The 14,255-nt window shown below is 41.3% G+C and overlaps 1 protein-coding gene across 1 annotated transcript in view; it reads right to left on the bottom strand.

Moving 5' to 3' along the window:
* Positions 1-12,534, bottom strand: part of Cep164 (centrosomal protein 164) — a 64,796-nt gene extending 52,262 nt beyond the window's left edge. The window contains exons 1-3 of the mRNA XM_026396335.2: positions 12,455-12,534; positions 5,464-5,566; positions 829-940 (exon numbers count right to left, since the gene is read on the bottom strand). Coding sequence (XP_026252120.2) covers positions 829-940; positions 5,464-5,545 — 194 coding nt within the window. The 5' untranslated portion in view covers positions 5,546-5,566; positions 12,455-12,534. The remainder of the gene's footprint in view (positions 1-828; positions 941-5,463; positions 5,567-12,454) is intronic.
* Positions 12,535-14,255: the final 1,721 nt, after the last annotated feature.

The following is a 14,255-nucleotide window of genomic DNA, read 5'->3' as shown; positions in this document are numbered from 1 at the left end:
TGAGCAACAGTGACATGGTACCCTGCAGCTTTCTCTCCTTAGCCACTGTTTCTTCACCAAAGCCAGTTTCCCTGAGATAAACTGAATAAGCTGTGCTCCTCATAATCCAAAGAGCTCTAAAAAGATCAGTGAATCCACAAATGTGAAATATTCATTAACAGGTTACACAAATTCAGAGATGGCAGAGCCATGGATTGCCAAGAGAGAGAGATGCTTTGCCAGTCTAGGCAGCCTCACTACAAACTCTTTGGCACCAGCAACCATTCTGGACATGCTAAGGAGATACTACTGTCATGTTCAATTAACAGTGGGCACCAGGCACAGGGGCACAGACCTATGATCCCAGAGACTCAGGAGGCTGAGACAAAAAAAATCCCAAGTTCAAGACCAGCCTCAGCAACTTAATGAGGTTCTAAGCAACTCAGCAAGACTCAGACTCAAAATTTAAAAAAATAAAAAAGGGCTGAGGATGTAGCTTACTGGGTTCAATCCCCAGTACCCAAAAAGAAAAAAAAAAAATTATCAGTCTGTAAGGAGTAACAACAACCCCTCCTTAGCCCACACAAAACAGATGCTGGTGTAGAGGACCTGAGCCAGGATAGCAGCACTGTGGTGCTAGGTATAAGTACTGAAGCCTATCACAGAGACTGTCAAGTCAGCCTACACTGAGATCTGAAACATGAAGCAACTTAGCAAAGAAAGGGCACTGAGCTATCCCTAACTATAGAGGGCAGGTTTGGAAAAGATGGCCAATTAAAACCGACCTCCAGTACCAGATCCCTCTGCCTCTGACAGGCTAAATTGTGACCCACACCCCCACTTACTTACCATGGTTTCCATTCCACAGGCAGTGGAGCCACAATGCCCTCCCGTGCCAGCCACATCAGTTCTGGTTCCTTGATGGGATCAATACCAATCTCTCTGGCAAATTCAAGAATTTCTGCAAGAGGCAGGAGGGCAGAAAGGTAAAAGAGACAAGAAGTGGGGTAGTGGATGGAGAGAAGAAAAAATCATTATCAATCAGTTTTCTATTTTGCCTTTACTTTCAAAATCTTCTTCAAAGAGAAATTATTATTTCTCTAAATATAAATAATAAACATACAGAATTATTTCCTTACATCTCAAACAATTTATAAATGATACACCTGAATCAAATTAAGTTATCTCCATATTTCCAAGAATATAATCTAAAGATAAGTCTAACAAAGGTGGAAAAAAAAAAATGAAACCAAGGCTTCATTATGGTGGCAGGCTCAGAAAGAACCCAAAAGCCACAACCGGAACCATCCAGGATGAGGGCAACCTCACCAGAAGGAGATAAGCTTTCCCAAGATTTGCAAAAGCTTGGTGCAAAAGCACTCATCATTCAGTCAACAAACATGTTCTGAACAAATACAGACAACTAAGCCCCTAAGAACCTTACAAACACACAAATAAGAGTATGAACCAAGTGATATGACAGGAGCAGAGAAAAGGCAAAGAATGATTCCGCCTAGGAGCAGGGAGACAGCTAAACTAAGAAAGTGAATGAAGCTCGGGAGGCCTTCTTCCCAACAACTGGACCCATTCTTCCATAAAGGGAATTATTTCTTTTTCAATTTTGCTAAATATTTTGAACTCTAATACTTTTGCTTCAAGCACTTAGAATCCTTTTGCAAGAGATCTGGAGAACAGGAGAAATTTATGTACTGAATAAAGGGGTAGATTCACCTTTCTGGGGAAGGAAAAAATAGATGAAATGACCAATAGAAGATGTCGCTGGAGGACTAAGGAATGATGAAATAAATATACAAGGGGCATCAATATTTTAGTTGATAATAGCCCAGGTCAGAGATGTATCACCAATATGAATCATCACAGTGGAGAATTTAGAGAGTGACATCTGCAGACTAGGAAATAAAACCACTTTTTTCAAAAGACCAGTCAGAACTTGGTTGGCCAGGGACTAATTTATTCATTGATTTTCATCATTTTTTTTTTTTTTAGTGCCTCCCACATGCCAGTCACTATATGCCATGAATAAGAGAAAAATAGTCACTGCTCTTATGGGGCTTACATTCTAATTGAAGAGAAAATCAGCAAATAAGTACACAAATAGACAAAGAATTAAAGTTTCTGATAAATGCCATGAAGGAAGTAAATGATGTCTAAGAGAAGGTCAAGGTGGAGGGGCACTTCTTTACCAAGGATGGCCAAGGAAAACTTCTCAGCAATGGAGACACTAAATTGAAACCTGAAGAAGTCAAAAGAAACCAGCCATGTAAAGTACTAAGGAAAGAGCAGTCAGGTAGAAGAGCAGATACAAGACTTATGGCAAGATGCAGCTTAGCTCACAAGAGGACTTTCAGAAAGCCAATATAACTGGTAGAGAAAGTCTGGCCAGATGAACAGATGTACAGTCCTACAACTGCAGCAAGGGTGTCATGTTGAATATACAGAAGAGAGTTAAAAGTAGAGACCAGCCTATAATCCCAGCGACTGGAGAGCCTAAGGCAGGAGAATTATAAGTTCAAAGCCAGCCTCAGTAATTCAGCAAGGCCCTAAGCAACTCAGCAAGACCCTGTCTCTAAATAAAATATAAAAAAGGGCTGGGGATGTGGCTCAGAGGTTAAGTACTCCTGTGTTCAATCCCGGGTATCCCCCCAAATAAAGCAGAGACCACTAGAAATGGTCTGCTTCATATCATAAGATCACTCTGGCTACTAGGTAGAACAGACTGGACAAGGGCAAATGTATAAACAGTGAGCTAATTAGGAAGCTACTCAGACAGTCCAGGAAAAGAATATGATGACTTGTGATTAGAATATCTAAACTCGGACAGAACAAAAGAATTCATAAACATCCTTGGAAAAACCTTGACCTCATTTACAACAGCAACCCAAAAAGAAAACAGTCAGGTTGAGTGTCACTTATTCAAAATGCTCAGATCTAGAAGTGATTCACATTTCAGATTTTTTTTTTCAGATTTTGGAATAATTGCATAGACTTTACTAGTTGAGCATCCCTAATCTGAAAATCCAAAATCAGAAATACTCCAAAAAGTTTCAGATTTTGGAATATTTTGATTTTGGATTTCCAGAGTAAGCATGCTCAATCTACACTTAAGAAATAGGGGCTGGGGCTGTAGCTCAGTGGTAGAGCGCTTGCCTAGCATGTGTGAGGCACTGGTTTGATCCTTAGCACCACATAAAAAATAAACTAATAAAGATATTGTGCATCACTCTACAACTAATAAAAATATTTTTAAAAAAGAAATAACCTGAGCAAGTAGTAAGACATCTATGAAGAAAACTTAGTCATTCCATAAGAGCACACAAAAAAAGAAATATGACATTTTGACATTTTTACTTCATAAAGATGAAAGTTATCCCTAAATTAATTCAAATATTTAACAGAATTTTCCCCAAGTACTAACAGTTCCTCCATACACAGCTCTACCTAGAACTTGAAAGGTGATTCTAAAGTTCATGGGGATAAAAACAGACAAAATAGCAAAGAAAACTTTGAAAAATGACCAATAAAGGCATTTTGGCCCCAGTAATTAGAAATTAGAATTTATGATGGAGTCTCAATAATTAAGGGTACAGCAGTGACATATAAATAGGGATTCTAATGGAAGAAAAGATACACCCAGTACAACATCCAAATCAGAGAAGAAAAGAGAAGTATTCCATTAATGGTTTAGGAAGAAAACGTGAGAAAAGTATTTTCACCTTGGAGTGGGGAAGGCTTTGCTTTTCTAACTTTGATACATAACTAATTCAGAGGCCAGATGAGAATGAACTAATAATACATTTAACATAAAAATTAAAAAATTTTGGGTTGAGGATATAGCTGAGTGGTAGAGCATGTGCTTGGCATAAGCAAAGTCCTGGGTTCAATCCCCAGTACCAAAAAATATAAAACAAAAAACTTCTCTATGGCAATCAAACAAACACATACAACAAACTATTAAAAAAAGCCCAAGGTTTAATGTGGGCTCATGAGCAAGAGTTCTCATTCCACTCTAACCCATCTACTAACCACATAGTTGGTGAACAAAATTTGTGAATCCAGATCCATAACTCTTCATAACATAAAAGGAGTTTTCACTCCAAAAAATAACAATGCCTCAGGGATGAGGATATACCTCAACTGGTAGACTGCTTGCCTTGCATGCACATGGCCCTAGGTTCTAATGCCTAGCACCACATATACACACACACACACACACACAAAAAAAAAAATAGTGCTTCAAAGAACAGGTTTGAGACTTAGAATACCTGGGTAGATCCTTTGTACCACTTAGTAGAATTGGGTAACTACAGGAAAATTACTTACCCTTTCTGTGCCTTGATTTCCTCACCTATAACATAGGAACAATAATAGTACTTAGCTTATGGAGGATTGACAAGGGTTGAAAAGGTAATAAATATCAGGCTGGGGTTGTGGCTCAGTGGTAGAGCGCTCGCCTCGCACGTGCAAGACCCTGGGTTCGATCCTCAGCACCACATAAAAATAAATGAATAAAATAAAGGCATTGTGTCCAACTACAACTAAAAATAAATTTAAAAAAAAAGAAAAATAAATATCAAATTCTTAAAATATAGACTGGCACACAATGGCACAAAATAATGTTATCATTGTTATTAATAATATCATTATGAAAAAGAAAAACACAGCTTTAGTTTGTTTTTAAGAAAACTGGGGTGGGGAGCAAGGAATTAAACTCGGTGGTACAGCATCTGCCTAGCATGAGCAAGGCCCTGGGTTTAATCCCCAGTACCACAAACAAAAAAAAGAAAAGAAACTGGGTTTGCTTCAGGACATAGTATATTTCATAATATCCCCTACTACAATTTCATTTAAAACTAATCATGGGGCTGGGGATGTGGCTCAAGCGGTAGCGCGCCCGTCTAGCATGCACGCGGCCCGGGTTCGATCCTCAGCACCACATACCAACAAAGATGTTGTGTCTGCCGAAAACTAAGAAATAAAATGTTAAAATTCTCTCTCTCTCTCTCTCTCTCTCTCTCTCTCTCTCTCCTCACTCTCTCTTAAAAAATAAAAAAATAAAACTAATCATTATGGGTCCAATGCCAGCACCAAAAGCAAAAAAAAAAAAAAAGTTATCATTGATCTAACCCAGGTCAGCAAATCTCTTCTGTTCCAATAGTAAATACTATAGGCTTTGTGGGTCATATGGTCTCTGTCATAACTATTCAACAATGCTACCATAGCATGAAGGTAGCCGCAGGCCACCGAGAAGCAAATAAGCATGGCTGTTTTCCAATAAAACTTTATACAAAAACAGGCAAAAGGCCAAGTTAAGCCCATGGATTATAGTTTGCCAACCTTTGATCTAACACTTATGCATGTAAGCAGCATTGAGCATGTACCACATGTTACAGTGCAAGAACAAAAATAAATCAGACATAATCCCTGCCCTCAGAGAACTACTACAATATACTTCAAGCCTCTTACCTTGCTCACTGGGAATATAGGTCTCATCATAATCTTCCTCCAGAACCAGCTGGTCTCCTATACGGATGGGTCGTCCCGCCATGACTGATGTGGGCTCAAACACCTAGATCCCAGAGACCCCCCAACCAGAGAGAAAAATCAGTGACTTAGCTTAGAAGGGGAAAGGTAGAAGAGGGTCATGAAGCATCTGGGTCAGATCAGATCCTACACGCCAACTCTGCTAAGAACTCTGCAGGCACCAGGGATAATAGAGGGTGGGACCAACAGCTCAGAACTCAAGCCTCACGGGTTCTGTGTCTAGGAAAATTCCCTAAGATGCACCTCCCAAAGATTGTTGAACATTCAGTAAACCACAAAAGATCCACAAGCCTAACTCTCTAAAGAATTTGACTTCATAACCACCATCCCAAAGAGGAAAAAGAATTACAGCATAAGACCCCCAAACAGAAAAATCTCAACAGATACCCATATACCCACATACCCTACTACACAGTCACACATTTACATCCAACAATGCCTACAGAGAGCTTACAATCCAGGAAGGGAAGAGATACAACTTCAGTGGTAGCAGAAGGCAGAAGGAGAAATTCCCAGTGAAGCATAAAAAAAGGCATTCTAGACAGGGATCACCCTGGGCCGCAGCAGGTGTTCTGGAATATGGGATAACAGCATGCATGGCAAGGGCCAGAGTGGAAAGCCAGCTAAAAGGACCATGTGGACCATGCTAAAAGGCCTTGATTCTGCCCTGTAGAAGAGACACTAAGGATTTGGGAAAAGAAAGTGACATGAAGTGGCCTTTTTTTTTTTTTTTTTTCTTTTAAGGACAAGAACTCTAGTAGGACTGGCAAGGCTAGATTGAAGAAATGAGAAACTGGTATCAGGAAAACCACTTAAGGAGGCAACTATCCAAGTGAAAGATGATGAAAGCTTAAACTAGGGCAGAAACATTAAGAATGGAGAAGGGACAGACACAACGAACACAGCAACATCAGGCTTAATAGGACCAAGCTGTTGGAAGGACAGAATGGAAAGGAGTTGCAATGGACTACATTGAGTCCCTCCAAAATTCAAACATTGAAAAACTAGCCTGCAATGTGACTTTATGGGATAGAAAGTAATTCAGGAAGTGATTAGGGTTAAATGAGGTCTTAAGAGTGGGGCCCTGCTCTAACAGGATTAGTATCCTTAGGGCTGGGGTTGTGGCTCAGCAGTGGAGCACTTGCCTAGCAGGTGTGAGGCACTAGGTTCAATCCTCTACACTACATAAAAAATAAATAAATAAATAAAATAAAGTTATTAAGTCCATGTACTAAAAATAAAAAATAGATTAAAAAAAAAAAAGAGGAAGAGAGAGCAGACTTCTCTCTCCACCAAGTGAAGACACAGCAAGAAGGTGGTAGCCATGTACAAGGCAGCTACCAGAAACAGATGTTGATCTGTGACTTCCAGTCTTCAGAACTGTGAGAAAATAGATTTCTACTGTTTAAACCACTCAGTCTATGATATTGTTACAGTAGTGTGAGCCGACAACCACAGGAGTCCAACTTGAATCCAAGATTTCTAGCATTCACCGATGGAACAATGCCAAATTCTTCAACTGACAAGCTGGTGCAGTTCTAGAATTGCTCCTCTCTTCTCGACACTAGTCCCACCACCACCTCGGGATCCCCAGATCCCACTAACTTTCTCCTAGAACAGCTTCCATGCCGAAGCCTGATAAGCAGAGACAAGCTGCATGCCTCTCTTAGGAGGAGTTAGCCACACCAGGTGTGATAGACCAACAGGAGTCTGGCACAGCAGGTTCTGTTGCCCACTTCTTCAGAAACTGTCACTTTTCCCCCTGTAACAGTGAGCATAAAAATGGCCACCTTTAAGTAGAAAGGCCTGGAGTAAGTGTTTAGAAAATGGCTGGAGGGGCTGGGGTTGTAGCTCAGTGATAGAGCGCTTGTCTAGTATGTGTGAGGCACTGGGTTCGATTCTTGGCACCATATATAAATAAATAAAGTTCCATTGACAACTAAAAAAAGAAAATGGCTGGACTTGGTGACTCTCAATCTACCCCAGATTCCTGTAGTGGGGCCCCTGACAAATGACAAAAGACCAATCAAAGACCATTACATACCCTCTGTGACTACAATAGCAGAGGTGTCCTGCCTTAGAACTCACAGACACTAGCCTCTTTATCAGTCCACAGGATGCTAAGGGAGCCAGACTCCATGCCTGACCCTCTCATTCCCATCATGTTGCCCCCAAGAAGGAAGACAAACGAAAGGAAGTACGTATGCAGGACCTGAGCTGAAGTGAAAATCTGTTCCTCACGGGTGTAATACCGAATACACAGTAGGGTACTCACACCTCTACACAATCAGACAAAAGGGGGGCCTGACTCTTCCAATTCCGAACAGCAAAGCAGAAATGGACCAGGAACCAGAATGGCAGATGGGGCCCACTGCTATGTGACTTAAGAAGTTACCTGGATCTTTAATACTCTTAATTGGAGAGAAGAGGGAAAGAGAAAAGGAAAGGATCTACAGATAGGTAGGACTCAATAGTAGCCTGAACATCAGGGTGAACAAGCACTTATCAAGCATGGCTCCATACAAGGCACTGTATTAACTAACATAATTTGAGAAATTTTGCAGTTAAGAAATGTTACTTATTCCTACATAACTCCAACCTCCAGAAAGCGTGAGACACATACAACTGTTTTCATGGCACAAATCCTAACTGAGCCAGGTGTGATGATGCATACCTGTAATTCCAAAAGCACGGGAAGCTGAGGCAAGAGGATCACAAGTTCAAAGCCAGCCTCAGCAACTTAGTGAGGCGCTAAGCAACTTAGCAAGACCCTATCTCAAAATAAAACATAAAAAGAGTTGGGGATGTAGCTAATAGGTTAAGTGTCCCTGGGTTCAATCCCCAGTACCAAAAGGGAAAAAAAAAAAAAAAAGAAGAAGAAGAAAAGAAAAAACCCTAACTGGCTATGTACATAATAATCTACATTTAACTATTTAAGGTCTGGGAAGAACATGGAAAATCTGAATTCAAGCACATCCAAATTTCAAACAAATCTGCCAGAAAAAAAAATCAAAATATGGATGGCCTATATTTCACCTTCTTTTCTTGCCTTGCCTGGCTTCAGAAAGATGTGGGCAAAGACAGGGCCAAAGGGGTACAGAGTTGCAGGGAAGAGGAGTATGAAGAGGGAGATCATATTTATTAATGACTTCTACAGAGCATTTACCATTCAAAAAAGGTTTGTTGAGCACCTATCAAGTTTATTTACTTATTCATAGGCACTAAAAATGTAGATTTCTGCCAGATGCAGGAATACATTCCTGTAATCCCAGCTACTCAGGAAGCTGAAGCAAGAGGATCTCGAGTTCAAGGCCAGCCTAGGCAACTTAGTGAGACCTTGTCTCAAAATAAAATTTTTAAAAGGGGCTTTTGATGTAACTCAGTGGTAGAGCACTTACCAAATATGCAAAGAACCTGAGTTGAATCCCCAGTATGGGGGAAAAAAAAAACAGATTCAATTGTCACTTCCCTGAGCTACAGCCCTGTGGACTGTGACCAATCCAGCAGTCCCAGATAAATGTATAATACAAATGAGATAAAAGTGCTGAAGGAAATGAACCTGGTCAGATGTGCCTATGCTGAGAACTGAAGAATGAGTAGGGATTCCTCAAAGAAATGTGTTCTAACAGCAGAAGTAGCATCATGTGCAAAGGTCCTTCTGTAAGATACATCACCTACCAAGAAAGAGAATAGCTAGAGATGACGTTGAAGAGGTGGGCAGAAGCCAGGACATGCCGAGGACTTGGCCTTTATCCTAAGACAAATGGAAGCCAGGCAAAGGTTTTGGATTGAGGTGGGGAGGGGGAATCACTCTGGCAACCATTGAGAATAAGGACTAGAATGGTGACCAGATTAGAAGGAAGAAAAACCAGAATGGCTATGGGAAGATAAGGAACAAAACCATGATATGGTCTAGGTGGGAGATGGTAACAACCTGGACTAGCTTAGTAACCTAGAGAATGAGAAGTCCAAGAAAGCAGCCATTAGAGTTGCTATGGCAAATAAATGTCATGTCCTGAGATTTTCTTCCAGGCTTATGACTATGAGCGAAATTCTAGTCAATCATGGCACTCCAGATATGGCTTCTGAAGCCTCAACTGTACTTCGTGTTGCAGTTACCAACAGATCAGATGAAACGTAATAAGATCTACTCACTACCTGGCCTGAGCCCCACTGCAAGCCTTAGAGTTGTTGGGGAGAGTCACTCAACTGCACTCTTCAATCTCCTGCCAATCCCAGAATCTAGCAGAAAAGGAGTGATCCACACATCTCCTCCAAAATCACCAACCTCCTGCCAATCCAGAAGCACCTCAGCACTGGGGACACAGTTTTCACATGTTCACAGGCATATTTAACTCAACATTATCTTTTCCATGTGTTCCACCTCTTTTGTGAAGGCCATGCTTGTTCCTCTTAATTTTTCCAACCAAGCCTAAAATGAGCTTATATAAACTGCAGGAGCTCAATTACTGCTATAAACCACACTAACTCAGAACCAAGGAATCTTGGGAACCGAAAATGTCCATGGTAGCACTTACACATGCTAAATATCCCTTCCAATGCTAAATATCCCTCTCCATACTTTAAATGACATATGGCATAGTGGTAAAAGAACCAGCTCTGAGAACAGAAAACCTGGACTCAAATCTCAGCTCTCTCACTTGCCAGCTGTATGACTTTAGGCAAGGTACTTCATCCTTTCTAAACCTCAGTAATCTCATCTGTATAATTCAGTGATGATAACCTATGTCGAAAAGATATTTGGCAGGGAATAAGATAATATCTGAAAAGTGTCTAGCACATTTCTGGCATAGAGTAAATGTCAAACCAAAAATAAAAGTATACTGGGCTGGGAGTGTAGCTCAGTGATAGTTTATGTGCTTAGCCAATGGGAGACTCTAGGTTCAATCTCCAGCACCACAATAAATAAATAAATAAATAACAAAAGCATCTCAAAGTGTTGTGAGAAGTGGTTAAATGTAAAATGCTTAAAGTATAGTAAAATCTCAACAAATGCCAAGTGTTACTATTATTATTACCACTACTTCCATATTTAAAGACTTATTCTACACTGTTCCAAAAGACAGATCCAATATCATTGAAGATAAGGTCATTCAGAAATTCAATAGTCATTTATTGAACATCCACCAGGCATTATGCTAGATACCAGAGCTACAAACCTGATTAAACATGATCCTGAACCCAAGTTCGGCCTAATGTGAAGCCAGACATATAAACACATGAATACATCATGTGTTAAATACAACAGGACACAAAGATAAGGGTAACTAATATTACTCTGGAAGTTGTGGGAAAGCATTACAGATATCTGGCTACTGAGATGGTTCCTGAAGGATAAATAGGAGCTCACCAGGATAAGAGTAAGGGAACTTAAAAGCAGAAAGGACAGCACACACAACAGCAAAGAAGCAGGAAAAAGAGTGCCAAGAAACTTATTATGACAATAAAAGCTTAAATTTACTTAACAGTCCCTTTGTTCCAAAACTGTACTAAGTGTTTTATTTACATCATCTCACCTCATCCTCTCAGCTAGATAGAAATTATTATCACTGCTTTTCAAATAAGGAAATTGAGGCTAAGCAAGGTTAAAAAAATTTTTTTTTAAACTTGCCCAGTTTTTCAGCTAGTAAATGGCACAACAGAATATGCATGTATTTATCTGATTCCAAAGTCTGGGCCCTTAACCGCTTTGACATGATCAAATTGCAAGGGAGAGTGGAAGGAGTAGCAGGAGAGAGATCTAGAACGGAAGGCAAGGACTATATCATAAAAGGTTGGAAGGATTAAGGATGTTGTACATGATGAGGAATTATCACAGGATTTCACAAAGGAGACAAACATTGATGAGTTTTATAGTTTAGAGAAATGCAAGAAAAGAAACAGAGAAATTGCCTACGAAGTTAGCCTGAAAGTCCTGGCAAGATATTTATGAATTAAGTGGCTGTGAGAATGGGAAGGAAGGGCCAGAGGGTAACTGCACGTGACCTATGTATAAGTGAGGGGAAGGAGGGAACCAGATCACTTCAGTCAGTATATAGTGATTCTAGGCTTTGTCCAATAGACCATAGTAGGTATGCTGCCTAGAATATAGACATGTCCTACTGCATACTAGATGAATGAATTCCCAGTGTAGACGTGGCTGTGTGGTGAAATCCTTCACTACGATAGACAATATAAGCAGAGGAACAGATCCCAGACATCAGGAAAGAGATGATCAGTAATCAGATCTAAGCTCAGGAAAGAGATTCACCTTAAGAGTGGTTTGCTGAATGGATGGTAACTGAAACTTTGGGTGAAATCACCCAGAGACTGAGTGGTAGAAGAGAAGAGAAGCCTGCGAAGGGCTGAGTCAAGAGAACCAGCGGGAAGGGAGTCCTGGAAGCTAAGTGAAGAGAGCAGTTCCAGATGTAAACGGAGATGCTTGAATCAGTGCGGTGAAGAAAAAAAGAAAAACTTCCCAACTTCCCCAGCGGGCCAAAAGATGGCATAAGGTTGGGCTAGCCCGGGATTCGGATACGGGGGCGGGGCGGGGGATGAATCTCACAGGAGGATTCAGGCAAGGCTCACAGGACGGGGCCTCACACAGGCTCCGGCCCGAGGAGCGAAGGAGGGACCCAACGAGCTCTCACGCCGCTCTGCGCCCTCACTCCCCCACCAGCCGCCGCTCACTCACCCGCCAGGCCCCTGCAGCCTACTCGCCAGCGGGCGAGGTGGGGTTTTGAACAGATGCACACTCGCCCAACCGCTCCTTTTTCAATTCTTCCCTCAGTTCCCGCCCACACTCTACACTTAGCGCTCGCTGATGCACCAGAGTGCCTCAATTCACCCGCAACCCTCCTTCTCCTGCCACGCCACCAGATCACACCACCCTCTCCCCAGAAGGAGTCCTCACCTGTCCCCCACCCCGGGAGCCTTGGGGCGATGGCTCTGCGCGGTTTGCCCAGCACCACCCCGGCTCCCCGCTTCCAGGGACGCCGGGGTGTTGCCCTGCAGAGGCCAACAACCACTTCCGGAAGGGGACCAACCTAGCAACTGAAGGTTCCGCCTCCACCCAGAGCCAATAGGTCCCTGACTGAGAGCTCTGGGACTGGATTGGTTCAAGGTCCTGTCGGATCACTCAGAGTTCTGACCGTTTCCCGTTGCAGGATGGGAGTTGTAGTTCAAAATACTTGATGGGGGCTGGGGATGTGGCTCAAGCCGTAGTGCGCTCGCCTCGCTTGCGTTTGGCCCGGGTTAGATCCTCAGCACCACATACAAACAAAGATGTTTTGTCCCCCGAAAACTAAAAAATAAATATTAAAAAAAAATTCTCTCTCTCTCTCTCCTCTCTCTCTATAAAAAAATATATATATATATACTTGATGGGGCTCCAAAAAGGGATTAAAAGAGAGCCTTGTATTTAGAGGTAAGGAAAATTTTTCCAGGGCAGAGGGGACAAGTCATATAATACTTATAGAAACGTGAATTACCCAAGGCAGTTTATTGATCATCAGTTTTTAGTAGTGTGGTTAATATCAGATGAATAACAGTGATCATTAATAATCAACCCATTGAATGGACCTTAAATAAACTAAAGAAATAAGAATGTTAAGTAATGGAAACCCCCAACCCCATTGGCCCCTCCAAAAAAGAAAAAAACATAAAAACTGGCTCCCTTGTGTTCTGATTAAATCAGTGAGTACCTGACCAAGAATTAAAAAACCTAGTTTCTATCATCCATTTTTTGCCGGAGGACAGGATTCAGTTTACATATCTGCAAGATGGTGATAATAATATCTGTGGCAATTATTTTGAAGAGTCTGCTGAAGATGGAAAAAAAGGGACACAATATGTAGACCCTGCAAACTCACTATCTGGCAGAAGAATCACTACTAATATAATTAGTTTTACTTACATGGAGGGCAAATATTCCTTTCTCTCTATGTAGTCTATCTTAGAGAAGTTAAGAGGGACAAAAGCAGCTCTGGTCATTCTTCCAATAGAAAAACAAGAACATAAAGTAGAGACATTATGAGGTGAAGAGGAGATGATGAGGACATTCTAGAGATGTATCTGGTTCCTCCTATCTCTTGAAACTAGTCCCTGCACCACTTAGTCCACAGTAAAGAACTTGGATAGTTGTTCCTATAGATCCCAAACTAGACAGTTGGAATATATTTCTCATATTTAATTTCCTTTTCCTCACTGCAGATGAAAAAGCATTGGTTCTCTTCCTTTCCACACACCTTAAAAGTCTTACTGAGGGGGTTGGGGTTGTGGCTCAGTGGCAGAGCATTGCCCGGCACATGTGAGGCACTGGGTACAACCCTCAGCACCACATAAAATAAATAAGTAAAATAAAGGTATCATGTCCATCTACAACTAAAAGAATATTAAAAAAAAAAAAAAAAGTCTTACTGAGGGGCCAAAGGGACTAGCCTGGGAAGAACCTCTAAGGCTCACCAACTAACTCACCACAGACATGCACAAAACAAGGATTCAAAACACCATTTCTAGTTCCCTATACGCATGAACTTACAATCAATCTAGTTGATTTTGATTGTCATCAAAATGCTTCACTTTAAATTTTGCCAGGCACAGTGGCACATGCCTATAGTCTCAACTGGGGAAGGTGAGGCAGGAGGATCACAAGTTCAAAGCCAGCCTCAACAAATTTAGCAAGACCCCAGGCAACTTAGTGAGACTCTGTGTCA

This window comes from Urocitellus parryii, chromosome 4 (assembly GCF_045843805.1).
Source record: "Urocitellus parryii isolate mUroPar1 chromosome 4, mUroPar1.hap1, whole genome shotgun sequence".
Classification (NCBI taxonomy): Eukaryota; Metazoa; Chordata; class Mammalia; order Rodentia; family Sciuridae; genus Urocitellus; species Urocitellus parryii.
Note: the sequence above shows the minus strand (reverse complement) of the source record. Positions and strands in the feature narration are given on the sequence as shown.